Source organism: Pectinophora gossypiella, chromosome 6, assembly GCF_024362695.1.
Source record: "Pectinophora gossypiella chromosome 6, ilPecGoss1.1, whole genome shotgun sequence".
NCBI lineage: Eukaryota > Metazoa > Arthropoda > Insecta > Lepidoptera > Gelechiidae > Pectinophora > Pectinophora gossypiella.
This window is the reverse complement of record NC_065409.1, coordinates 11,114,379-11,141,095: the sequence shown is the minus strand read 5'-3', so window position 1 is coordinate 11,141,095 and position 26,717 is coordinate 11,114,379. Positions and strand designations below refer to the sequence as shown.

General features: G+C 36.8%; 4 protein-coding genes across 9 annotated transcripts; 3 read left to right on the top strand and 1 right to left on the bottom strand.

The window, feature by feature from the left end:
• The first annotated feature begins 180 nt into the window (after positions 1-180).
• On the top strand, positions 181-2,705 carry LOC126367538 (uncharacterized). The gene is made up of 5 exons (XM_050011111.1): positions 181-411; positions 538-669; positions 856-1,025; positions 1,108-1,204; positions 1,296-2,705. The coding sequence occupies exons 1-5, from the start codon at positions 336-338 to the stop codon at positions 2,381-2,383; spliced, it is 1,563 nt and encodes a 520-aa protein (XP_049867068.1). The 5' UTR covers positions 181-335; the 3' UTR covers positions 2,384-2,705.
• A 107-nt stretch (positions 2,706-2,812) lies between these two features.
• On the top strand, positions 2,813-4,543 carry LOC126367570 (peroxisomal membrane protein 2). Its single transcript, XM_050011156.1, has 4 exons — positions 2,813-3,055; positions 3,231-3,323; positions 3,492-3,777; positions 3,910-4,543. The coding sequence occupies exons 1-4, from the start codon at positions 2,967-2,969 to the stop codon at positions 4,000-4,002; spliced, it is 561 nt and encodes a 186-aa protein (XP_049867113.1). The 5' UTR covers positions 2,813-2,966; the 3' UTR covers positions 4,003-4,543.
• Positions 4,544-4,952: 409 nt separating this feature from the next.
• Positions 4,953-23,865, bottom strand: LOC126367524 (serine/arginine repetitive matrix protein 2). Of its 6 annotated transcripts, none has more exons than XM_050011092.1 (11): positions 23,760-23,865; positions 23,329-23,589; positions 18,806-18,913; positions 14,762-14,974; positions 13,270-13,329; positions 12,379-12,502; positions 10,276-10,328; positions 8,017-10,029; positions 7,789-7,878; positions 7,356-7,484; positions 4,953-5,537 (listed from the first exon to the last, which is right to left on the bottom strand). In XM_050011092.1, the coding sequence occupies exons 2-11, from the start codon at positions 23,565-23,567 to the stop codon at positions 5,408-5,410; spliced, it is 3,159 nt and encodes a 1,052-aa protein (XP_049867049.1). In that variant the 5' UTR covers positions 23,568-23,589; positions 23,760-23,865; the 3' UTR covers positions 4,953-5,407. The 6 variants fall into 6 exon arrangements, with proteins under 6 accessions (XP_049867049.1, XP_049867045.1, XP_049867043.1 ...); XM_050011088.1 differs by lacking the exon at positions 4,953-5,537 and adding an exon at positions 5,766-6,615; XM_050011086.1 differs by lacking the exon at positions 4,953-5,537 and adding an exon at positions 5,766-5,965.
• Positions 23,866-24,404: 539 nt separating this feature from the next.
• Positions 24,405-26,698, top strand: LOC126367556 (THO complex subunit 6). Its single transcript, XM_050011136.1, has 4 exons — positions 24,405-24,811; positions 24,896-25,285; positions 25,717-25,879; positions 26,303-26,698. Exons 1-4 carry the CDS (start codon positions 24,708-24,710, stop codon positions 26,621-26,623), a joined length of 978 nt encoding a protein of 325 aa, XP_049867093.1. The 5' UTR covers positions 24,405-24,707; the 3' UTR covers positions 26,624-26,698.
• Positions 26,699-26,717: the final 19 nt, after the last annotated feature.

The window sequence follows — 26,717 nt, the reverse complement described above, 5'->3', positions numbered from 1 at the left end:
AGCGGCACTAATAGGAAAGCGATAATTGAACACTATTTCAACAATACGCCGAGTGACCGGTCATTCTGACGCTCACAAACGCTTTGATTTGAGCTTCTTCGATATCGATGTGAAGTGTTAGCACAACCCTAGTGTTGAAGAATCGCTTACCTAACCTGGCAACACTGAGTTATAAAAAATTAAAACGTCAAACAAAGTCAACGGTTTTGTATGACAGTCGTTTGAAATGAAAAAAGAAACGTCTATTGCTGTAAATTTTGTTTATTTGCATTTGATATTAATAAATTGGTTAATTAATAGTGGTTATTTTAAAACGCGAGGTGAAGTGTAATACAATGGAAGCATCGACAGTGAAAAATAAATCGTTCACACAACCAAAACCTATAGCGGAATTGTTACCTGGTTTAAGTGGTAAATACCAGTAGATTTTGCCATAATAATGTGCTTTAAACTTCTAAAAACATGTAACTAATCCAACTTTAGCGTTTAATTGAGTTTGGTCTACTGCCAATGGTAACTTCAACTAAAACATTACAGGTATACTGTCGAAGGATGCTATGGTGACGCTCACGGCGAAAAAGCAACCTCGCCCTACCATGGTTCAGTCTCGTACTTCAGAGAAAATAATTAAACCACTGACTTTAGCAGAAATGAGAGCTGATATTTTAGGTATGTACATTATGTCATTTACTCCAAATCTTGTCTGAACAGTAAAGGCCCACTGCTGGGCACAGGGCTAGCCTTGTTTATCTGGAAAGAGTATGGGGCATTTTCAACCACTCTGCTTCAACAAGCACTATGTCTTGTTATTTAATGTTATCTGTTCCAATTTATAATGTTTTTTTATTATTACAGCATTAAAACCACATTCACCTCGAAGACTTACCCAGGCCAACTTACCTTCTGCCAAAAAAAGAGGATGGAATTCTTCAGTCAAGGTAGAAAAGAAGATAACTCACATAGCCGAAGGACAATTGAAGAACAATCCTGTTAGAAAAGTGCTTAATTTCCAACCAAAACCAAAAGTAAGTCTTGTTATAATATCATGTTGAGCTTGTTGTTTTTTATACATTTAATCTTGAATAATGAATATCATTGTTCCTTCAGATAGTTCCAAATGCGAGAATAACTGTGCTGAATGCTGAAACACCAAAATTTCCTAAACCAGAGTTCAGGGCAAAGAAATCTCTTCATCATCTACAAGGTAATGATTATTATCTCTTATTTTTTAATATATGCCTAACTTATATGGTTTTTGTTTTTCAAGTTACTAAATGTTATTGTTTTGATTTCAGCTAAAAATAATGTAAGAATCAGTGGAATTTGCAATATACCACAAACTCCACTTGAAATAAATAAGCCAACTAGAAAAACTATGGCAAATAAAGAAAACAATCCTTACCAAGCAAGTTTGATCAAGAAGGTATTGGCTCCTCCCACACCAAAGTTCAAGAAGATGGCCACTCCAAAGATTGATACACCTCTCTCAAATTCATCATGGAAATCTGGCAGTGATGCTAGCTTTTTACAAAAAGAAAAAGAGATTCATGATGTAGAAGAAAAAGTAAAGGCAATAACAGAACAAACCCTTGAAAATATTGCTGAGGTGTCACCCCCCGTTTCTACTCCCTTCAAAGAGTACAGAAGTGTCCAAGAGTATTTCAACAACTCCAGTTGCCTGGAGAATTCTGCTCTTTACAATGACAATACAATTATGTGCTTTGACAAGCCTTCGGTCTGCAATGGGAATGACAAAAGAGAAGAGAGTGTTATAGTGTCTCTGTGTGACTTGTTCAATAAGGCAACTGTCACTAATGCTGATAAGTCAAATACAGAAATAGATAATTTGCTGGAAGTAGAAAAACAATCTGAAAACAACATAAAATTGTTAGAAAATGGTATCAGAATGTTAACAAGTATTAAAGAGTCACAAATCAAGTCTTTACAAAATGTAAGGAAATTAATAGAAGAAAAAAGGAATGGTCGAAAGAACTCTGAAAGTGACAAAGATAAGACCCTGGTTGTGGAATCAAAAAGCACAAAAGTTGATACTGATAAAACATTGAGCCCAGAAAAAAGTCCCATACTCAGCAGACCCTGTTCTGTAATCAAATCTGTTAAATCACCTTCCTACAGAATTCCGAAAAAAACTGCATGCCTGCGAAAGAAAGTAATTTGTAAGTCAATGCCAAATGTATCAAGTGACATTGTAACACCAGTTAAAGACTTTGAGGGAAGAGCTCTCAATATGTACATGAAAATGAAACAACAAATGAACTTCCTAAGCACACCAATGATAAATCGGTCAATACTAGTTCCAGATACTCCTGCTGTGACGTCTCACAATCTACAGAAGCAGTTAGATAAACTTTATGGAAGCTAGAAACTAATAATTGATAAATCAAAATGGAGTTTTAGATATTTTTATGATAATTTAAAGAAATAATAATAATATATGTACAGATGCAGTAGCAATAATTTTAATGCCTATGCATTTTAGACTTGGAACCAGTGCTGCGGGAGAACATTACACATTTTTGTAATATAGTTCAGTAATGGTATACTATAGTTTCTTAATGATGTTATGATAGGAGGCTTTAATGATTTTGGTTGTATTAGAACCGCATAGATATTGTAAAAAAATATACTGTAATTAATTAAAATATATCCAGCGAGAATGTAATACATAAAAGTTTTAAAATAGAGAGGTGTATGTATTCATTCACTCTCCCAACTCATTCATTCTATTTTGTTATCTATGGTGTAGTGACGTTAGTTGCGAAAATCTTCAAGGTCGAAGACGTCAATCTTTCTGATAAGTGATAACAAACAAATAACTTTATCGAATTTAATATAACAATTAATGAGATAAGTTAAGAATAAGATAATTATTACGAGAGTGTGCTAGACGGCTGAGCTACAATAACGGATTTACAAATTTTATTCAAACACAAATTTCTATAAAAATGGCCTTATCTAAACCTATAATGAATTTACTAGCTTCTTATTTACAAAATCTGTATTTGCATCCTATTAAGACAAAATCTATTACGAGGTAAGTTTCCAAACAGCATTTTTAATATAGTAACAGAAATGTATTTATTCCAAATAAGTAATAATTTTGTAATGTATTGTTCAAAGTCCAATGTTCATTTCTCTTTCCAATAAACATGTTCCAAGGGTGGTTATCTACTCACGTTGATATTAATAGTTGAAATTATTGTTTTCAGCTGTGTAGTAGGTTCATCAGCCAGCATCGCATCTCAGTTGGTCGCTGGAGATTCTCTGAGGCTAGATCCAGTCCTGGCGTATGGTTTATATGGGTAAGTAATTATCATCTTAACCTCTTACATATTTGTCGTAATTCCACAATAGATTTTATATTAAGTTTGGTTGAGATCTGTGTCCCAACAGGTGAGGGGTTAAACCAATATAGCTATGTAAATATATATAAACAATTCATAAAATTTATCCATTTATTTTAATTTCAGGTTACTATTTGGAGGATCCATACCACATTACTTCTATGAGCTGGTGGAAAGAATATTCCCTGAAGAAGTTGTTGCATTTCCTCTGGCTAAAAAGCTGTTATTTGAAAGACTGATTTTTGCACCCATAATGCAAGCATTTTCTCTTTATACTCTGGCAAGATTTGAAGGAAAGAACCATCAAGCAGCTTTGAAGCAGCTTTTTGCTTTATATTCGACTGTCCTGCAAGCAAACTGGAAATGGCTCACTTTGTTTCAAGTCATTAATATGGCATTTGTTCCCCCTATGGTAAGTGATATAAGTATTTTTCATTGGCCTTTTATCAAGCTTGTTAGTTGCTAATAAGTAAGGTTCATAAACTGATAAAGTTTTAACCTTTGAACTTATTTGTTGTAGTAAAGTCATGTTTTTCCTTTACAGCTGAGAGTTCTCTTCATGAATCTTGTTGGCTTTGGTTGGGCTATGTTTGTAGCCACTAAAAGGAGACAGCAGAACCAGAAAAAGTCAACATAATACTAAAAGAAAAATCAACTAATCAATGGTGGTGGATACTCAGTGGTGTGGTTGGTGTACATTTATAGCAACTCATTTAATATTTTATATTAAGTAACCTTAAGCTTACTTTATAAATTTCATGATGCATATGTGTTCACTCTCATCTTTTGGGGACCAATGAAGTTAACATTGTTAAGTTTTATTTTGAAATTATTACAGATAAGCATTTTTACTGGCTTGTATATATACAACAAGGGATAAAAAGATTAATAAGTCATTAGTCTTTACAGTAAGGTAATTTGTTAATAAGGAAACAAAGTTGTTATTGTGTTAGTTAGGTATTTTATTCTAGAACAGCAATTTGGATCCATTATTTTGATAGATAATCATCATATTCATTTTACAAGTATTTTGTGAACCATCTACATAACTATTGTTAAACTTAATAAGCAATCAATTCATTCAGTGCATGGTAGATATTTTTAATCAGATTTTTATACACTTACTTTTTTAATTTCTATTTATAAAATGCTCAATAAATTGAACCTACTGTCACAAATGTACTATTTTATTTTTATCCTCTCACAAATTGTTTATTGCTTGTTGAATTTGTCTTAGTTTATATTTACTTCTAGTCTATTTAAGTAACAATGGGCTTATAAATAGTTCCAAAAAATAAATATTAAGTGACTAGTACTTATCAGAGAAATAAATTAGTGTAAATATCAGCTTGTCAATAAATAGTAGACATATATTGCACTTTTAAATCTAAAGTATTATACACAAGTATAATAAGACTAGCTAGAGTATTTTTGGTACTTTAATAAAAAGAAAAATAATATTAGCAACAGATGCACAAACAATATAAAAACAAATGTATAATATTTAGAGATCTGAGTATTCATATTCTCAAGAAAATTATTAATTCTAACTTTTGTTTGACTAGATAAATTACTCTAAAAAAATACCTAAAAAGGTATGTTGAGTCCCTAAACAACTTAAATATCACTCATTTCATTAATCAAACGTCTGCCAATTTTGCGATAGATAGACAACGTTTACATTTTTGCTTAGGTCCTAAAGGTCAAGAGGTGGTAATGGGGCTATCTACTTTTAGCAGCAGGAAATTGGTGTATATTATTAGAATTAATCGAAATTCCTTCTGTAACAGAAGTACATGAGACAAAAGATTTTTAGAAGTGGGCTATTAGGGACTTTCCAAGTCAAAGCCTCGTCCACACTAAGCGACATTTGTCGAGTGACGTATGCCCGTAGACATCGGAGGACGTCGTCAGTCATCTAATTGAAGAAAGACGTCGCTCAGTGGGGATGACGCTTAAGATTGTTAGTGTTAGATGTTGGTTGTACGGCTCATTAGGTACCTATATGACATGAACGCAAGGGAATAGATTAAACTCGGTGTTCACTCGCGTTCAACTTCGCGTTTCGGGGAGCGGGTCCAGCTCCGTTCAGATGATTTACTGCTGTAGTCGCTGCCGCTGCTTGGAGAGGAGGGCGTCGGCCGTCTGTACGGGATCGGCCGCTTACGGGCGCTGTTGCGTTGTTACTCGTGTTAGTCACAAACATACATTAATAAATCAACATGCGAGATGCGATGTGAGTTTCAGTTACAAAATGCAAAACATCAAATATGTGTGGTAGGTTACTTACCGCAGTTGAAAATTAAATTGAATTCTAAAAAACTATGCCATATAAAATCAGGCTAGGCCTTTTACAGCTGACTACCATGCAGCAAAACAAAACGAATAAAAAAAAACAACTAAAGTTTCACAATATACTTTAATCAAAACACAATATTTTATTAACAGAAAACACGCTGGAAAAGATACTCTTTCAATATAGCACAATACATCTGGCGTCCATTACTAAGAATCCTTAAAATAATTGGCAATAATTCATTTATCTTCTTTGTTTATACTTGAATTTGTTTGGCCCTCTATTTAGGTCTATTATGGGTGCGCTACGGAAGAAAAAATATTCATTAATTCATAGTATTTAAATTATACAATGAAATATTCACTACAGGTCATAAGTTTGAACTTAAATACAACATCATTTCGTACTTGGATTAAAATTTGATGGCAATTAACTTTTGATAAGTATATAAAGAAATAGTTAATAATTGTAAAACTAATGACCTGATTATCTCAAAGAAAACGAAGTTTAAAAGAAATATTTTAGTAGCACACCCCCGTTAAAGCAACCATAATTATAAACGCCATAGCACATGAGATATATCATTATTACCCCAGTTGAAATGTCTAATACAAACCCAGAGACTGAAAGATGGGGACAACTTTGTTAAAATTATGAAACCTCACAGCCAATCACTATCTGGATAAAGGTGCTGGAAACCATATGGTAAAATTACACAATTTCAATAAGAACGTCAGTCTCTACTACTCCCGTGTTAATGGTGAATACATAATGTAGTAATGAGAAAAACTGTTTGGAAAATTATCAGCGATATATTAGAAAAAGTGAAACTTATATTGGCAATATCAGTACAATACATATAACTTAGACTACCATATATCTAGCACAATCACTTCACTAACGGAGCTACAACTCGTGTCTTCAGAACTCGTGCTATTTTAGCGTGATCTTTTTCTAAAAAGAAAAAATAAAAATATATGATATAAAGAAAAAAATAAAACATAAATTATGTGCTATATTGCGGTGTAAAGTGAGTAGGATAATAAAGTATTCTAGTCATAACGACTTTCATTATAAAACTATCCTAAGCATTCGCAATACAGCACACGGCAAAATAAAATTATATAAGCACAACTATAAGATTAGCCTAAGGTAAGCGACACACAGAAAGGTTAAAACACCTAAACACACACAGCAATCGAATGACATTATGAGTACAGAAAAGGTTTTTTATGTGAAAAAATTGAATAGGCAAGAGGACGACCTAGTCAAATGCGATACTTGTTTACGAAGAAGTTTCTAGGAAATATACACATATGTATGACGTCATCAATATATGTGGTCAAACTTCGTACTCTTTGTTATGTAATCTTAATTAAAATAGTATAACAGCCAGAAAAGTGAAATTGATTTCTAATAATCTGAGCTACAATTTCTAGATTAGCATTTTATAATTATCTTTGACCCAGTCATCTAGCCTATTGTTTTTTTTGACACCCTTTTATTGTGTTAATATTATTCAATTGCTTTTTTCAAGGATGAATGCAGTGCTTTTGACTGTAAGTTTTGGGAACAAGATATAAAACGAGATAAATATGAAGATTAAATGATGTGTAGGTAGAGTAGAAAAAGACAAGACAGTAAGAAAACTAAATAACAAAAGCACTGTGTGTCATCGTAGGACATCCTTATACCTCGTGATGCGTCTCCTATCCAAGAAACTGGGCGAGCCCGCACGGCGCGGAATGGATGGCGAGCGGGAGCGCGTGCGTGCGCGCGTCTCGCTCGATCTACGGTAATCGTCGTACACGCCCGTCATTGTTCTGATCGTACGTACGAGTTGGTATGGCGCATGCATTCGTTTCAAGTCAATGTTCGTTTCATTATCGGAAAGAAAAAATTGAAAATAATATTAATTTTCAATTTAATAGCTTGTCTCTAGTGAACACTTCACAAATAAACCGTTATTTCGACTATATCCCGTCCGCAATAGTAAATCTTGAAGAAACAAATAATAATGTATATCGAAATAACGTTTGAAGAAGTTCCAAAACCAATGTTTTCGATGGATTGGTACTGAAACTTGAAACTACACAATATTTATGTTCGCAATAGTAAGTTAGTTACCGTGAGGAACGCGTTGAACGAGAAGAGCTGCGTGAAGATCGGGACGAACTTCTGCTGCTATACGAGCTGGAACGACTCGAGCGGGAGCGCCTGCAACGATCGACAAAGTTAATTATATGGAATTTTGGTAGTTTTTTATGTAAGCAGAGTGTTTACCCCGGCGGGAAACACTCGGCTTACATTAAAATGTAAATAAGGTTTCAAGTAATCAATGGTGCGTATATTTACCTGGATGAAGAATATGATCGTGACCTGGAACGGGAGGAGCGTGACCGGGACCGCGACCGAGACCGCGAGCGCGAGGACTTGCCACGCGAGCGCGATCGAGACCGCGAGCGCGAGCGCCGCGACGACGAGCGCGAGTAGCTGCGCCGCGACCCGCTGCGGCCGCGCTTCTTCACCTCCGGAGAGCTGTCTACACGAACTGGACTTTTTTCTTTTCTCGGGCTTTCTACTTTAACGGGACTCTTTTTTCGTTCGTTTCCTTGGGGAGTTGTTGCCTTTTCTTTTTCAGTTTCGACCGGGGTTTTTTTAGGTTTATCATTTTCTTTCGGTTTCGAATCTTCCCGATTAGTCTGAGAGGTCGACGGACCGTTGACTTCTTCCGTTCTCTTTCGCTCCATGGATGCTTTAGCCACCTGAGCCAACTTTTCTTTTAACTTTTTTAATTCTTTAATGTCCATCAGTTCATCCTGATGTGCGATCTCATCTAATTTTAAAAAGTCGTCCTCGGTTTCGTCGTTCTCGCTAGACGAACTCCTCATGCAAACTGCTTTCGGTTTGTAGTTTTCGATTTCCTTCTTTTTTTTCTTGGGTTGTAAATCCGACGGCGATGTGATATATTTGCGTTTGTCTTTTTCTGGCAACTTCTCTATAATGTCGCGGTAGCGTTCTGGACTCCGACGAGCCGGTGAATAACTAAGACTGGACGAACTTCTGCTTTTGCGGTTTGAGTGCGACTTGGAGCGCTCTCGGCGAGACTCCTTGCGACCTCGCTCACTTACATGTTTGTCTTTGGGAGAAACGGAACGTTTTTCAGATTTCTTGGTTCTCTGCAGGTCGTTCTTACGTTTTTCTTGTTTTGAACTCTTACGTTCAGGACTTGGCGACCTTGACTTACTGGTAGAATTTCTCCGTCTATGTCTTACTTCAGGTGTCGGTGACTTTTTCCGTGATCGATTATTTTCACCTTTCTTTTCATGCGACTTTGCACTATACTTGTACTTATCCACTTTGTTTCTAGGAGATGAATCTTTTCTTCTATATTCTGGCGATGGACTTCTTCGTCGCTCTCTTTTAGACGGAGATGAACTGCTATCTTTGTAGTACCTATTTTTATTTTTAGATTCTTTTTCTGATGCCTTTTTTGGGGGTGGTTCAAGTTCAGAATCAGATGACGATGATTTTCTTTCAGACCGTGAGTTTTTATGACTTCTATCAAAGTCTTTGCGTGATTCCCTATTTTTGTAACTTTTTTTAACCGGGGACCTCTCACGGGTCTCAGGTGAGGTATCGCGTCGATTTCTGGAAGGACTTCTGTTCTTCTTACGTCTATGATCATCATCATTTTCCGAGTTCCTACGTCTAGGCAGTTCTTCTTCATAGCGTCCATAATTATTCTTAATTTTCATTTCATATTTGTCATCCTTTTCCTTCCTGTCGTATGATTCATCTTGTTTTTTCTTTCTGTGTACTGGAGAGTCACTTCTTCGTGGAACCCTTCGATTTTCTCGAGAGGAATCCCTGTGATTCCGGCTGCTTTCTCGGTCCATTTCTTTTCTGTAATATTCTTCTCTTCTTCTGGAGTCCGGCGAAGGACTCTTGCGCCGTTTCTTTTCTGGTGGAGGAGATATACTATTTTGGTGATGCTTATTGTCTCGTTTGCTAGTCTTTTTCGGTGGAGATTCTTCTTCAGATTCACCCGAGGAGTGCTGATTACGCCTTGAACGTTTCGTTTTGGGTCTTTCGAAATCATCTTTGGAAGTACCTCTTTTATTGTCTATCTTGGTGATCTGTGATTTACGCCTGTATTCGGGCGAGGTGTCCCGATCTCTAGACGTGCTGCGCTCGTCTCGCCTCCTCGAGTTGGAATCACTTTGTCGCGAGTTGCGGACTGATTCTTCACGTCTATCGTATTTTTTTGCCTTGTCATCACGGTCCTTCTTTCTGTATTCAATGTCATTATTTCTTGTTTCACTAGTACGGTCTCGTTGTCTTTCTTTATCACGTTTGACAGGCGAACTGAAAAAAACAAATTCATATATTACATTCACATTACTAACAGTATCATATTTTATATACTGATAGATAGATTAAAGTAATATACTGTACTGTAATATATAATTATATCTGATGCTGGGCTGATATATGTGATGAGATGTTTTTCTAAATGAACTTGACTAACAGTAGACAAAAGAAAAAATAACAGCAGCAGCAGTAATAGAGAAAAGAATAAAATAATATAAGAGATATGATAGATTCAATTACCTCTCCCGGCTGGAAGGCTCGCTGCTGGCTCGACGCCTACTGCTTGATTTTTTCTGTTCAAATTCAATAAAACAATGTTAATATCACTTTCGGTGAAAGGAGACAATAAAACACCAGTGCCAATACAAGAAGACTATAAGTGGTTACGGCAACTAAATATACATTTTACTAAAATATAATATAAGCCCTTCAATTGTTTAGAAACATGAAGGAAGACTTTTGAATAAACGAAATGGAAATCAACACTTTCACGCATGCATACTAAAACCACTTCAACTTAATTGTAAGAACTCAAAACATTTCTTTTAGAAACAAATAAAATACAGAAGCTAATACCGAAGCAAGTACGGAATAGAAATTATTAGAATGTTATTTTACATTTTATCCATAACATTCTCAATTATAATTTTATCAAAGAAATCAAGTAAATAGGTGTATAGAGGAAAAAGATGTATCTTGGCACCAGTGCGTATATTTTGTTTATTTACGTACTATGTTTGTAACAGAACGATGTCAATAGTATTCTTAAAATATTGTAATACATAAATACACGTAGGTAAACACAAAAACAAATGTAAACTTGGGGAACGTACCTTATTTAACAAACGGTGGTGGTATTTGATACCATTTAAACATGTGGAGCATCCTTAATTAGTTTTGGATAAATGAGAAGAGGGAGAATGTTATGGATTAGTTACATTTCAGTCAATCAGTCGGATATTAACATCGAATGTGTGGTACAAAAACGTGCTGGGTCTCATATACTTCGATTCGTTTGTTGTAATCAAATCATGTTCTTCCAGAGTTGATTACGTGTATCGTGTTACGACGCAAGGTCTGTTACAGAACGAGTAATGTTTCGGAGCACGTTTTTCTAGAACACATTCAGGTGTGTAACGCGCTGTACTGATAGTACAAAACCACCATCTGTTGTAAAGGACTACAAACACCATGCATGTCAGTAACTGTGCACACTTAACCCTCGCAAAATACCCTTTTGTACCGTTTCCTCACAATGATTAGTCACAATATATTCCAAAATGCATTACGAAAATTATCACGGAGTAAATTTTAGTATGTTCACCTAACATAGTGTTCTTACTGAGTGTTATTGTTTTGTGATATACTTACAGTATACGTTATTTCTTCAGATAAAGATGGCTATCCTATGAAATGATGCACAGTTAAACAGATAATTTTTACTGGCTATTTCTTGTATTTACAGAAAAAATAAATAAAATGAAGAAGGAAAATAGTAACCACAGTCTGACATATTGTCCCGTGAGGAACACTTAACAGAGTGTAGTAGACACATTGCACATGTGTTTAGCTATAACATCTGAAGCTCAGGGGGTACTCTATGAATAATACAGCAAAACAAATTGAGTGACATCTACATCAATGTTTCACAATGGTATGACTAATGCAGAGAGGGATGGCGGGTCTGTGTGGAAACACAAAATAAAGCCCATGTTTGGTATGCAGAAGAATGTGCCATTATGATCTTGTAATACTCTTAAGGAATCAGGACATAGTATTTGACAGACGTCTTTGCAAACAAATTGAAGCAAAGTGCTCAAATTAGCTATTTGGTGTGGGACTGTTCCAAGTTTATTAAGAAACGGGCTTTTGAACTTATTTCAATCAGAATATGATCAGTGTGGAAATGATAGGAAAATTAAGAATTACATCTAAAAGTATAAACTGTAAAACTGTCTTTGTCGAATGGTCATGTAGTTTCCATCCCTTTACAATCCCCAAAACCCAAATAGAAGAAAGTAGTGACTATTATGTTAGATATATTTATCTGAAATAATTCAAAGATTATACTACAGTGAAGTGCTTATGAATATTTATAAACTAATACTAACCATATCAAACTGTAAGTATGACGTCAATAATATATATTAATTGAATACGACCCCAATATTAATAAACTAGTCAGAAAAACCGCCGAGCCAAAAGGAGTTAAAGATAGTTTGTCATTAAAAGTTGTAAAACAGGATCGTGTAGCATAATCTTTGAATTACGCCTTGTACCCCGTGTCGTCCTACTGAGACCTGAGCATGTGAACACAAATTATGAAGAAGAAGTGGAAATTACCTTCTTTTTTTTCTTGTGTCTTTCATCTTCGGAGCTGGAGTCACTGTCCTGTGCGTCAGAGCTGCTCGAACTGTCCGTGTTTGGAGACTTGGAACGCTTCTTCTTCTTCTTGCTCGACTCTTGTCTGCGGGAAATAGGTACCTCGCATCACCACACCGCGCAAAACAAATCATATTACAGCAACCCAAAGGAATTTACATATCAAATGAAACGTTTTACGATACGATCGTATATTCACCAATTTAATATGTTCAATATGATAAGAAAATGAAAAGGGAATTAAATATAAACTTTAACGTTTCAATTCACATGTTTATACGGTATAAATTACATTTAATCATGTCAAGTACAGTTCTTAATACATGTTAAGGTGTTTGCTTAGTGGCGACAACTGTTCTACTCCGTATACTAATCAAGTAAATAATGTTACACATTTGAAAGTCGGAAAAATGAGTTCAATTATGCTTTACTAAGGTCTAATTTTATAATATGGCAATGAAAAGGATAGCACAGGTGTCTCATGATGAAGAAATATTATTATTACTGTGGCCACCCACTTACCACGGAAAGCGAAAAGCTATTACTCCACTCTAAAAGATAGAGAAGGCCTGATGGAACACCCAACTAGTCTAAAGTATACCATACCTACGTATAAAATTCCACAACATTTTTCTTTGACTGAAATTAGCAATAACACAAGTTTGCTGAATAATTGACTCATGGTATTTAATTTATAGTATAAATAGAACCAATTATCATACTTGCCTTTTGGATAACTGCATTGTCACCTGTCTGATTCCAAATATAAACTAAATGAGACTGGCACAAACCATAACGGAAATTTATTTGAGAATAAAATGTAACATAAAGTGGAGTTAAAATAATACCTACTTTTCTTTCTTATTCTTCTTGGATTTCTTTTTCTTCAGTTTCTTGGCATCTGGCGACGAGCTGAAAAGATAATAATTGCATTTTAAATAACTATATTTTTTATTATAAAATTGTCCTAAGGTGGTCGTAAACGTTACTGCGGTTATAGATTTTTTTGTTGAAAGTTGTTCCAAAATATTATTCCATGCATACTGAGATGTCAAAAAAACTTGGAAAGCATCATACCTACTTTTGTAGACGTTTCCTAAATAGCCATTTAATATTGTAGTATATATGCGGCTATAACTAATTCTACCACTTTTAGTATGTAATAGTGCAGGGTATAAACAATTATTAAAACACCTGATGGTTTCGCTTATCAAGTTACGGGCGTGAGTTGTTGTGTACCTACCTACAACTAAATATTATCAGTAAAATAAAGTTGTATGTATGCGCCGTACCGCGCCTTGAATAAAGAATAATACTGCGTAAAGAGCGGTAACTCTACGCCCCTCACCAAATCATATCGAGCGTCGACCTCACCCCCTCTGGGTCTTACTTTAGTCTTAAATGGCAGTAAGCCGCTAAGGAGTAAGAGCGAGAACCCGCGGACTTTGTCTCGCTCGCACTTATGCGTTAGGCGGCAACACGGTAAAAATAGTGTTTTATATATTCTGACATACTATTAGAGGAGAAGATAAATGGAGCAAAGTTGTTACACTATGGTACCCTAGAGGCTATAAGAGAAACAGGGGTAGGCAATTTAAGAGGTGGGCCGACGAAATAATGTCTATGGCTGGAAACACGACCTGGACCAGATTCGTACATAACAAAAAAGAATGGAGAGAAATGGGGGAGGCCTTTGCCCGAAGGCACACAGATTGGTTATCGTAGATATTAGATTAAGGAAAAACTTTAAAATGTAACTATCTGAAAAAAGGCTATAAATAAATAAAAATATATTATGAAGTGTTCGGAGTGCGGCGCAATACAGCAGCGGTTTAGATCAACCCTAGCGTTGCATAGTAAAAGATAACACTAACGTTATATACAAGCAATTAGTCTTGCCTTGTCAACATTTATTTATTTAATGGATAACTTACAACTATGCAGATTATAACATTTAGTTAAGACACAATTAAACAAAGTAAAACAGTACTAATGTGTAAGCCAATTACAAGTGAACGAGACTAACTTCTCAGCAGCTAAAATGTCACTATTAATAACAAACAATAACAAAGAAACTATACTAATATGTATAACTAATCTTTAATAGAGATAGTGTCTTGTCAGTTTGCTCTTGAGAGGCCGTTGCGAATCGATCCAGTGGGATACCCATGTGTCCTAGGATAGGCCAAACTGTTTTCACTTGATAATGTTTAAGTGTAGTGTAGTTTTTCTAGCTAAATTGTGGCCACCGAGAGGTTAGTATGTCTCGCGTATGGTGGCGAGTAGTGAGAGGATCGGTTATAAGAATTGAAAGTCTACAAAATGAAGGTAGACATGTAGTTACCTTCGTTTCTTTTTCTTCTTGATGGTGTGTGTGTCTGTGTCGCGCTCGTGGCTGGGCGTGCGCACGAGCGGGTACCGCGCGGCCAGGTCGCGCGCGCGCCGCTCGGCGTCCAGACTGGTGCCCTCCACGAAGCGCGGCGAGATGCCGAACGCGTCCCGCAACCGCGCGTTCTTCTCCTGCTGAGCCTCAGCCACCGCGTGCGTTTCACGGACGCTGCCCAACAAATACACGTCTCATTATACAGCTGTAGGATACATATTTCAGGGCATCGACTGTATTGATTTTTCCTTCTCTTCTCAAATTAGTAACCCTTTTTTCTATGAATGACGGTAAAGTAAGATTTGTGTATAATTACCTGTGTGGCACCTAAGTGCGCTAAAAATAGGGAAATATTAAAATAGTTTAGCATACGTTTTGACTTAATTGTGACAGAAAACACCAATGCTAACACATAATGATAATTTTGATGCAAATGCCTGCCATAATCGATTGCGAAATTGCGATAAATTCCAATAAGCGTGTAAATTGGAAAATTTTAATTTACCATTAATAACATTAGGTAGACTTTAGCAGTATGCTCAGACTGAATCCTAAAGTAGACAATAAGTAGTCAATGAAAGTGAATGCACACCTTATTACGGATCGCATGGACTTCCTCTCCTCATCGTTGGAGAGACAGACCTGCAAATTGTCGTTAAAGTTGCGTTCGTTGGTGGAACAGTTACAGCGACAGCAGCACGACTGTCTGAGGCCCTCGAGGATGGTTCTGAGCGCGGGCTCGAGGTCGGCCACGGTGGCGGGCAGGGAGGGCTGCGGCATGGCGGCGGGCGCGGGCGCGGGGACTAGCGCCGTGCCCGCTGTGGGCTCGTGTGACGACGCCCGCGGCTGCCGGTGGGACCCCGCAACCACCGCTTGAAACGTGCCCCGCCAAAGACGTTCAAACACCACCCGATTGTTTTCGCGACGCGACACCCTGCCCCTTTGCATCTTAAACTACCTACGTGACTAGTGGAAGACTTGGTTACTTTATACTAAAACTAAGTTAAGCTACGGCGGCATGACCGCTGGAAGACATTTTGTAAGCGTTGGAGTAGGGCGTGAGGGCTACATAGTGTGCGGCCGGCGGCGGGCCGGCGACGCTACTGCCGCGCGGCATCCGCGACAGGAAGCACGCAGACGCGCGCACGCTGCGCAAACATCGGATGTCTACGCCGACAACCCTCTAAGGGGCTGCTTTCCCTCCGGCTTTGTTCTCTTATGAGATCATCGCAAAGCTCATTACGTAGAAATAACGCATTTGAAATGACTGGCATAAATGTTTCGTTTCTGCTTTGAAATAAAATGGCAGCTACTAATTACTTCTCAATCTCAACGTATAATTGTTATGGGGTAATCAAGTTAGTAAAATGTTTGTTTGATTTATTGCGATTCCACTACGTATGGTCGCGAGCATTTACATTGTATACACTTTAGTTACCAATTGAACTGTAAGTAAGTCTCACTAAATGTCAAATGTTAATACGACAGGGTTTCAAAGTTGGTACACGTTAGTGCTCATGACTGCGCACAGCGTCGGGTGACTAAACAAGGTTGGATCAACAAAATGTGCGCCTCTACGTTCACTTGTGATACATTATTCGTTTCTGGAGACACATGTTTACAAAATATGCAATTGAGTAAGCTATGCAGTTCACACGAATCAGATTTGATTCGTGGCGAAACTAATTTCAACTTACATTATTATAGGATATAAACTCTAGTTTTCGATCCGGCTATAAACACGCTCTTGACACAATCATTCGTGACTATATTTTTCTTTCAAATGCATTTGTGTAAAGATAACGATTTTCAGAGTGTGCTGTAAAATATAAGCTGTAAACACGCGGGCGGTTTTATTCGTGTATGTTCGAAGGAATAGAAACCTATTTATCCAATATGTAAGAATTTTCTTCTCAGTGTAACTAACTTAACCATATTCGTCATCTTGTGGAGGCAACGACCGAAATGTTACTCTGACATCTGAGAAGTTAAAATGCTGGATAACTTCAAAATTGGCAACCTTTCAATCTGTAAATGGGATGAGTACTAAATATAAACAATAAGCATTAGATAATGGAATATTAACATATTTGACGTGTATAACACATAAATTAGTTTATGCTTAAGTAAGAAGTAGTACCTATAGTTTTTAAAGATTTTTCATGATACCTAATAATGCGCTTAGATAAGCGCAACTGAATAAAATCCTGAATTATGAATGAAAATGTTTGAAGCGAAGACAAATGAAAACTAGGTAGGTATGTTGCGTATAAAAATGTTGATAAAGACTGAAATAAACACAATATGCCATATTGTGTTTATTTCAGTCTTTATCAACATTATATTTATGGACGATCCAAGCACACTTGACTGGCAACCAATACTGTACAGATTTGTCTAATGTTTCATTTAAATAATATTTTATTTCATTTAATTTTGAGAATTTATAGTTTTCTAATGCACTTACTTAATATACTTATTTTCTTTTTCATATTGCGTTGTTACAGAAAACTACTACAAGGCATTTACGTACAACTTTGCATTGGTGGATTTCTGATTACATTTTATTTTTTTAACATATCAGTGAAAGACGAGTGTACTGCCCACTACGTTGCTGACACAAGGCGTGTTGTCAACAACAGATTATGTAAACTAAACAAGCGTGCGTTGTCTGTTTATCCTGGCGTCACAGGAGCGTGAGTCCGTTTGCGTGCCAAAACGCCGTGTACCACTATCTTTAGCCGAATCGCCGTAATCACGACACGGACGGGCGCGGCGGCGTTGGCAAGCCCAACCACTCGCTCTGTGCGTTAATTACAATACACATTTCACCTGTCACACTATATTAGTTAGTTGATAGCGTGATTATACTAATTTAAGGCCACTCTATCATCTTCTCGTTGCAATTGCTTTCAACGTATAACATTTTTAACAACTCAATTTGACTTTACAGGAAATTAATATTGATGTTTATTTTCCAAGCATCGAAAGCTATTTTTAGAAAGGGTGCCTACAAAGCGACATATTAAAATCCTGCCTCCCCCTGTGTGGGCGTGGAGTGGGGTGCAGACGTCATTCCACCGATCGATATGGAGGACTATGCCAGTGGGTTCGTTGCTGGCAGCTCCGTTATGTACGAAATACATGGCCAGTACGTCAAACGCGTAACATGCAGGCAAACATCGCTTCCAGTGGACCGATCATCGATTGAGTATACGGCTCAGAATGTTAGAGGGAAATAGAACGCCTTTCATGTGCCCACTGTGGGGTAAATAACCCCTTGAGCCGTTTCTAAATCACACTTCATCCATGTATAAATTAATAATAGAAGCGGAAAAGTGGGTCGCTTTAATAAAATTAGTTTGCATTAGTATTCCGTGCTTGTGATTTAATTACGCATACCGCTTTTATACGTTCTTTTACGATAACAAATCCTTTCATTAAATCTGATAGGCGAAGAAAATTAATTTTCTGACGGAAAATTGTCGCCGACAATCACGGCGGATTGTCGACAGCTTCAAGTTAATTGGGTACACAAGTGGTTGAAGTTTTAAATGAAATTAAATCATTTCATGGTCGTAATCGATTTGTCCTATTAATTAATATTCGAATAGAGATAGAAATGGAAACATTGTCATTAAAAATAATTAGTATATCGAAATTATTAAAATACAAAATAATGCGTGTGATATACGTTTATATCAGAGCAAACGCATTCCTTATTGCAGTCTGCGGAAATAATTAATTAGTCACCGTACAACAGAGGCTGACATTTGTTCTTATTATAAGACAACAGAGCTACTAGATAAAACAATAACATGTCTAGCCGGTCTGCATATACAACGACGAAAGGTTAAATATTCTTGAGTTTTCAGTTATTTTACAATGTTAAATTCACATTGGTGGCTGAAGGAAGATGGGCATTACAAGACAATGGGATCAAACATTAACGGAACATTTCTATGAATAAGTTGGCCAAGTTTAAATGACGTGGTGTATACTCACGCTACTCTGCCGAACTCGTCCCTGGGCACGTCCTTGTCGCCGCCGCCGGTATCCGCAAGTTTCGCCCGGAAGGCAGCCACCCGCGCCGCTATCTCCTCCTTCGGCAACCTGCGCAGCCACACTAGTGAAACACTCATAATAAAACCTACACATTCAACATTATTTAAAACGAATATAAACCGGCACGCGGTTAGCGCAGCGCCGACACGGTCATGTTTCGCTCATACATTCACAGTGAAGAGTCCGCTCTGTTTGAACAAGTGAAATGTAATGAAATCTTAAAATATCGTCACAGCGCGAGCGCACCTGAACCTACCATAGCATTGCGTCGCGCGGCTGCTGTAATCGCGTAGAATTACTTATGAAAAACAATAAAACCTAGCGATAAGCCGCTCACGACGTGTGCTCGTATACTAAAACTTGGTCGGGAATTTGTTCAATACTCTATGCATGGAAAGGGTGGCCAGCCCCGCTCTGTTGCATTATTGATTTGACTCCGGCGCAACAAGGGCCGGCGCCCCTAAACGAGGGTGCGAAACGAGCAGTATAATAGACACAACACGGGGTCCACTACTATAAAGTAAATAAAGTAGGTCGGTAAATCGATAAAGATTTGTTACTGACAGAAACACTCGAGTATACAGGTGTTATTTAGATTGACTTACATAAAAAAAGTATAATAAATATAGTTGTAATTTTATTTTTATTTAGGTTTTTGTTTAAATCTTGCGTACCGGATCTTGCGTGCTCGAGTACAGAATCAACACGTATCTAATTTAACCGCTTTTGTTTACTTTTATTTACACAAATTTTGGTAATTTGAGAGATCATTATGTATCTAAATACCTACCCTACAACAGTTACCAATATATTTGGCTTTCTCGGTTTGCGGCTTGACCATCAATTTTTTAAATATGTTTTAGTAAGTCCTTAATCTCACATTGACAGGATTTTTCTACAGATTTTCAAGTGTGAGTTTGTAGCTTAAACTTAAAAGCTATTTTTCCGATTTTTATACTTCAGCCCTTTACAGTTTTCATAAAATACAAGCATCTCTAATTTAAGAGCCACGCTCTTGTCGGTGTAGCATTCCTCTCCATGCTACTTTTCAGGAAAAGATAGGGCAGTGGTTATCCTCTTGCCGTCTGCCCCACAGTGCTCTGTCTGACGCGAGTGAGATGGCGCCCAGAGTAATAATATTTCAAAGTCGTACTAGGACTCCTGTCCTCCGCCTCTGAATACTGACAGTTAGTCCCTGTGACTTGCCCCTTCCGTCATAAAATACCAATTTGCCCATGAAATATTTGGCGTATCTAAAGTAACATTACATTTACATTAATATAAAATGTGGGATTACCTACTGTTACAGTTTATTCGGACTCGATAACAATGCAATATCCGATAAGTTTCTGGTTGGTTTGGCATGGTGCCATAAAATGTTTCATGACTGTGAGTTATTTGTTTCTACAATAAATAATTTGCATTATACAACAGTTGACTGGGTTGATTTACGAAGGGGGAAAATTTACGAACTTTGTACATAATTTATCTCTATTAACTCTGGACCTATGTTTAAAAGGAATTACTTTCTAGTATAAGACGCCGCACAAAAACGGACACTTATCATTATTTATTTACTTTTATGAGTCTAGTAGTACCTACCTACATCGAACACGTTTTGTATGGCAATCGGTAGTGGTAACTAGCCACACGTTTTCGGGGGCAGAAAGTGTTTTCATATTGCCTTGTAGTTTGTACGATTCGACGGGTGAGTGCTATCAAAATAACGATTTTGTTTTTATATCACTCACTCGTGCTTAGGAGTCTCAAAGAGAAAATTAAATCGAAAAATTTCTGACTCGGACGGAACTTGAACCCGCAGCTGTCAAGCCGGGACGACCGTGTTAACCATTACACCACCGGGCCCTGCTGTCCATGCGATATTCTTTCGATTTATGTGTAATTAAGACGACGACGGCGCCATCCATCTAGAATATTGAGTACTAATATTACTTAGACCGATAAGTCTACAGGTACAGTTTTGCTCTTTGTACGAATATTCGACTATTCAAGACTCTCCGATTCGAGTCCGTCAAATGTCGGATCCCCGGACGTAGAACTATTTGTATGGTAGCTTACGCACTACAACCGTCATCCGATACCTCTAAGTTATTTTCTACTATCCGTCATTCTCGGACTCGGACCGGATAAGAATCAAATGTATACATGTAATGTATGTGTGTATGTTGTGTGTGTATGTACGTGTGTGTGTGTGTATGCTACGTTACAGAACAAGACATTTAATTGACAAAAAAACAGATTAGTCACTTAAATCTGTTCGGGTCTCAATTTAGAGATCCCGGTGGGGACATATCACTTTGTGATGCCTAGTTTGATCAGGACATTGCAGACTGACCACACGTAAGCAGATTCTCTGATTTGGAAAGGACGATAAGCTATTGATCTGGCCACTATTTACTTTAGTAAGAACGTAGTCGTTATATGAGCCTACTTTCCCGAAAGAATAGAGTTAAAGGGACAACGCGTTATCAAGGGTGTCTATGTAGGCTATGAAAGAAGATGGGCTTTGGACAAGAAATTGATGATTTCTTCTATACCGCGAGTTCTTTTTTGTTTATAAAATATGAAACGTATTTAAATTTTCTTTTGCTTGATAGCAAAATATTTCGTCATACTATGGTATAGTCAGTTCCGGTATATTACGGCTCTATACTTTGATTCAAGAAAATAGTAGGTACTTACATTTTGAATGGTATCATAAAACTTTGAAATAAAAAATAGGTAGGTACTTACTTACGAACCTATTTTTAATTTCTCACACTACTAGGAGCACAATCTGCGTTTACTTCACACATGCCTTATTAGGTATTTATGAGCACGTGAATATAGGTCAATAGGACTTTTTATGGAATTTGTAAAGAACACAACACGACAAATAGTCGTACGCATTGTCATCTAATGAGACTGTTTGTTGATAATTTAGACTGGCTTCTATTTCTAGATTCCAGTGGTCTTTGACCCAGTTATCCACCGAATTCCAATCTGGCTAGGCAGTGCACATGCTGCCGTGCTGTCTCATTAGAAAACAAGCCTACAATCATTTGTTAGGTAGGTACTTTCTCGTGTCGATCTTTGTGTTATTTATGAAATATCATGTCTGTTGGAACTTGACATGTCATCATGCTGAAAAGAGTCGCTATTTGCGTAGAATGTTCTCGCAGACCCGGATCCCTTAGACTACTTCTTTCCTGCTTTTTAAAAATAAAATCTCTTTAAAATTATCACAAGAATCATAGGTTGTTATACCAGAATAGCTTTATTATTATTTATATTATGGATTAATTCTCACGAATACGCGCGCAAATTGCACCGTTTGAACATGGGGTAATTATAACAAATATTAATAAGACAAGTGTAATGACGAGAGTGTGATGTGTGGGTTACCTATAGCCTATAGGTACCTATGCCCTTCAATCCTTAGAATACATTCATAATAAAATTAGTAATACTACTATATAGAATATAATAGAATACTGAGTGATAGTCTTGCATATTAAAATATTACGATGTATCAAAATTTTACATTCCTTTATACATGTACCAACTGTTGTAGGCAGGTCTATACCTAGTTTATCACTTTATATCTTAGTATGCCAGTCCAAAGAGTGAATGCAACTTGTCTTACAATGAGTTTAGCTCTGCCTACTCTTGAAAGGAATAAATGTGTGAGTTCATTTATGTGTGTATGGTATCCCATAGCCATAGCAGCCAATAGCTCAGTTGCAGATGTTAATTATCAACAAAGTTATGCAATGTGGGGAGAGGTCAGTTATTGGATCATTAAATTTTGGGCTCCTCCTTGTTTTGCATGGCATGAAAAAGAATCGGTCCCAACTATTCACACATTTCATTAGTGGGACATGTAGATTAACCTCCCTGGCTATTATGTTTTTTAATGAAAGTTATCAGAACTAATTCCCAGGTGTATCAATTGACACAATCTTTAATAACATTTAAGATTCTTTACCAGACTGTTTACTCTCAGAAGTAAATCATACCTTCTTAAGAATAATTACCAAAATTTAACATATTAACAAAGGCTAAGGCCCAAGGCCTAGCAAAGAACCATCACTTCAAAATTAAATTATTTCTTATTGAGTCATTTTGTAATGTTGCCGAAACATGGCTCACCATGTCAACTTACAAAACTTATTTTATACACATCAATTTCCATAATTTATTTACCTACTGTGTTTGTAATTATTCATATTTATATCAATATTTTGTTTTCAAGATAGGGCTACCAACACGGTTATAAGGCACAGTCCTTTTAAAATCCAAATTCTAAACCACAACACTATTGTCTGAAAATCTGGGCCACATGAAGATATGGACTTAGCATGCTAATATTAAATAGCGATTTAGCGGTCCGGTAATTACGGACTAATTACGTCACTGATGCATTATATGGTCAACAGACGTAAATATGGAAGATGCCTTACCCTTGCTCTTCTAAACTGTCTTCAAGTTCAGCACATTTCACTTCGATTTTTCTTTTTCTTTCATGGTCAAGAATCTCCTGATTCGGCTGTTTATTTGATGCGGCATCTAACTTCGATATCTCTTCTTCAGTGCGATAATTTACTGAATCTTTGGTTTTTCGTACAGTTGCCCAGTTTCTCTGCACGTAGCCATTAGTGCCGGAGCCCCTTGGCGTCGTAAGACCGATACCGTTGTACATTTCACCGCCGCCGGTTTACCTTCTGAAATATGAAATCAATTTCAATGCAATTGAATATTACAAGCAAGGCGCAATTGAAAACGTATGGTACCATGTCGAACTATACAGTTCTTTGCTATTTTGATTATCGAGGCACTTCATGAATCGAAATAACAATTTTAAGTACATGGTACTAAATTACAACCTATTTACCTTGCGTATCTTTTTAATTATTTATTCTTTCTCACATAAAATACGTCCATTTTGGTTATTATTTTTATAGAATGGCAGAATGAATGTACAGATATAGATAAAAAAGAGTAAACGAGTGAATGGAAAAATTAAAAATATTGTCAAAAAAGTCTATGGCGAACTTAGGATTCTTGAACCAACGGTGGCGATGTAATATATTTATTGACGGTATTTCTCAATAAATGGATTTTGATTCTTCTCGTTTAAGTTGAAAAAGCTGTGCTTTTCTATAAAATAAAATGCCTTAAAAATACCAAATTATATAGGTAGTAAACAAGTAGTAAAGTTTCATGGAGCAAATCAGATAAAAAAAATAGGTGTCGTTTTTTAGGAAATTGTAAATACATATCTGGCAACCCTGATGTCAATGTTGACATTTGTGGCTTTTCTGCTTTTCGGCGGGAAACGGGAACGGGACAGTTGCTTTCTTCATTGAGTAATCTAAATAATTAATACGAAGTGGTGTTTTGTGGTTAATGATCGCATTAAGTTCAAGTCGGAAGACATTCGCGAGTGTTATTATATTGGAGTATTCAATAAACAAAGTGTATCTGCCTATTTTCGCTTCGTGCCGGGAAGCCGCTTCATAACTCAAAAGTTTATGCGGACTTTTGACTTAATTCGTTTGGGGTTCGGAGTAGGAGTCTACTCCGAGGGTGGGGGCTTAGGTTTCATCATCATCACCTTTCATCATTTCATTAATCATCAAGAAAAAAAATACGTCAGACATGGCTGTATGGGCATAGTTCCCTTTGCCTTACCCTTCGGGGAAAACCAAAACAAAAAAAAAAAGTTGACATTTGTTTACAAACTGAGGTTATGTGGTGAATTCACAGAGTACTTTTTATATTTCCCTTAATTTGCTTGATTTATAAATACGAAGATTGGTTTACTTAACCATCTGTTACGATGCTAGATAAAATGTTATACAATACTGTATTGAGTCAAGTTTTTTCACCGTGCGGCAAGTATTTGGTAGCCGGCAATATTTACGGACAAATTGCTGTATTTGAGTAAGTTGGTCAAATTACAAAGTATGTTAAATGCATTTTAGAGTTAAGTCAGTTAACGTAACTTTTACTTTATTTATATTTCAGTCTCGATCGAATTCTAAACCCAATTCCTGAATTGCTGACAGACGATTATAATAAGCCAAAGTTTGTGCATACATTTGAAAATCGTAGCCAGATTTGTAGTTTGGCTAGTACAGAAAAGTTTTTAATAATTGGAACTGTGAATGAAATTACTGGATGGGACTGGAAAGCTGTCATATGTGCCAAACTGGGGAAGCCATCATGGACAATAAGGACTCCCTCGCAACCGTCTATGGAACAGAGTGATATCAACTGTTTGTGGTTATCTGAAGGTGAAGAAAAACTGTTTGCTGGTTGTGGAGATTGTAACATCTATGCATTTAACCTGGAGGATGGTAGATTAGTGTCCACTTATGAGGGCCACACTGATTTCATACATTCTGTCCATGGAAAGTGAGTACCTATATGCATATTCATGCTAAATGTTTGTTTCATCAAATCAATTCATTTATGTCATTGGTCAAACATGTGAACAGGTTGCCAACCTACAGAGGTAGTGTGGTACACGTTGGTATTAAAAAAAGTATACCCATCAGTAGTGTCGTTTTATAAATTAAAGACTAAGTTTTTTTAAAAAAAACGAGAAATCAATTAATCCATTTCATTCAAAAATATTTGTAACATGCTGAGAAGTGTATTTTCGGAGGTATGTGACCTAACCTGTATTGGGCTGGTTTTCCCTTCACGAGTTGGAAGGTCAGAAAGGCAGTCGCTTCTGTAAAAACTCGATCTGTCAAATCATCAGGTTGATAAGCAAACCCTGTGAAAAACGGGACAATGCCAGGGAGATGATTCAAAATTATTTATAACATTGTCTATTTCAGGGGTAATCAACTTATATCAGCAGGGGAAGATGGCTCAGTTTTGCTATGGGACATAAAGACTGGCAAAGCTCATAACAAAGTGCAGCCCTATACTAATAGCAAGGTCAGCCGCCCTGATGTTGGCAAGTGGGTTGGCTCTGCTTCACTAGGAGAAGATTGGATTGTAAGTACATATATCACACCTCTCTTTAATTACAATTCCTTTTACAGGCTTTTTTGTTTTATCTCTCAATATATTAAAAAGTTGATTGAGGTAGTGATGTGTCTACCTATGCTGTTTACATTATAAAACATAATATATTGAATGCCTTTCAATAGATTCATTCTTTCATTCTTATTCTCTTAAACAAAACAAATTTCCATCCTCTTTTTTGAAACATTTGGAAAACACACAATGTTTGTGCAATTTCATGAATTTTACTTTACAAACTTTCATTTCCTCTTCATTCATTCTCTTGCAATGAATTTTTTAGTGCTCATCCAAGGAACCTTATTTGAAATTTTAGTTAGTTAATCCACCAGTGACTTTTACACTAAAATATATTATATGTATAGATAGAATATAAGATTTTTATTCTTTCCACAGATATGCGGTGGAGGACCACGTCTCGCGCTCTGGCACCTGCGATCCCTCGACGCAGTAACAGTGTTCGACATCCCTGACCACGGCATCCACGTGTCCTTCTTCCATGACGACTGTGTCGTCGCCGGAGGAACTGCCAAGCATCTATACCAGCTAAGTTACTCCGGAGAAGTCAAAGTAGAACTACCAGTGTCAGCCACAACGGTATACTCAGCAGCATTAAGAACCAGCCCTAACAAAGTCCTGGCTATAGCTGGCTCCAGCCCTGAAATAGACCTCTGCACAACATTCAACTACAGAGACCAAGTTTTACATTTTCGGTAAGTTTAATCTAGTATTTTTCAAGTAAAGTCTTTGAAGTAGGTTAAGACTTTGATAATAAAATATCTGAAACATACAAAACAACTTTTTATTAATC

Bases quoted from the DNA above. Each gene is read 5' to 3' on its own strand.
- LOC126367570 (XM_050011156.1), top strand. From the start codon at position 2,967: ATGGCCTTATCTAAACCTATAATGAATTTACTAGCTTCTTATTTACAA. The intron at 3,056-3,230 runs GTAAGTTTCCAA...TATTGTTTTCAG, and splicing joins AAGACAAAATCTATTACGAG to CTGTGTAGTAGGTTCATCAG. The intron at 3,778-3,909 runs GTAAGTGATATA...TTTCCTTTACAG, and splicing joins TGGCATTTGTTCCCCCTATG to CTGAGAGTTCTCTTCATGAA.
- LOC126367556 (XM_050011136.1), top strand. From the start codon at position 24,708: ATGCTAGATAAAATGTTATACAATACTGTATTGAGTCAAGTTTTTTCA. The intron at 25,286-25,716 runs GTGAGTACCTAT...TGTCTATTTCAG, and splicing joins ATACATTCTGTCCATGGAAA to GGGTAATCAACTTATATCAG. The intron at 25,880-26,302 runs GTAAGTACATAT...TTCTTTCCACAG, and splicing joins CACTAGGAGAAGATTGGATT to ATATGCGGTGGAGGACCACG.
- LOC126367524 (XM_050011092.1), bottom strand. From the start codon at position 23,567: ATGTACAACGGTATCGGTCTTACGACGCCAAGGGGCTCCGGCACTAAT. The intron at 12,503-13,269 runs GTAGGTATTATT...TATTTCCCGCAG, and splicing joins AAGAAGAATAAGAAAGAAAA to ACAAGAGTCGAGCAAGAAGA. The intron at 10,329-12,378 runs GTAATTTCCACT...GAATTTGAACAG, and splicing joins GACACAAGAAAAAAAAGAAG to AAAAAATCAAGCAGTAGGCG.
- LOC126367538 (XM_050011111.1), top strand. From the start codon at position 336: ATGGAAGCATCGACAGTGAAAAATAAATCGTTCACACAACCAAAACCT. The intron at 412-537 runs GTAAATACCAGT...AAAACATTACAG, and splicing joins ATTGTTACCTGGTTTAAGTG to GTATACTGTCGAAGGATGCT. The intron at 1,205-1,295 runs GTAATGATTATT...TTTTGATTTCAG, and splicing joins ATCTCTTCATCATCTACAAG to CTAAAAATAATGTAAGAATC.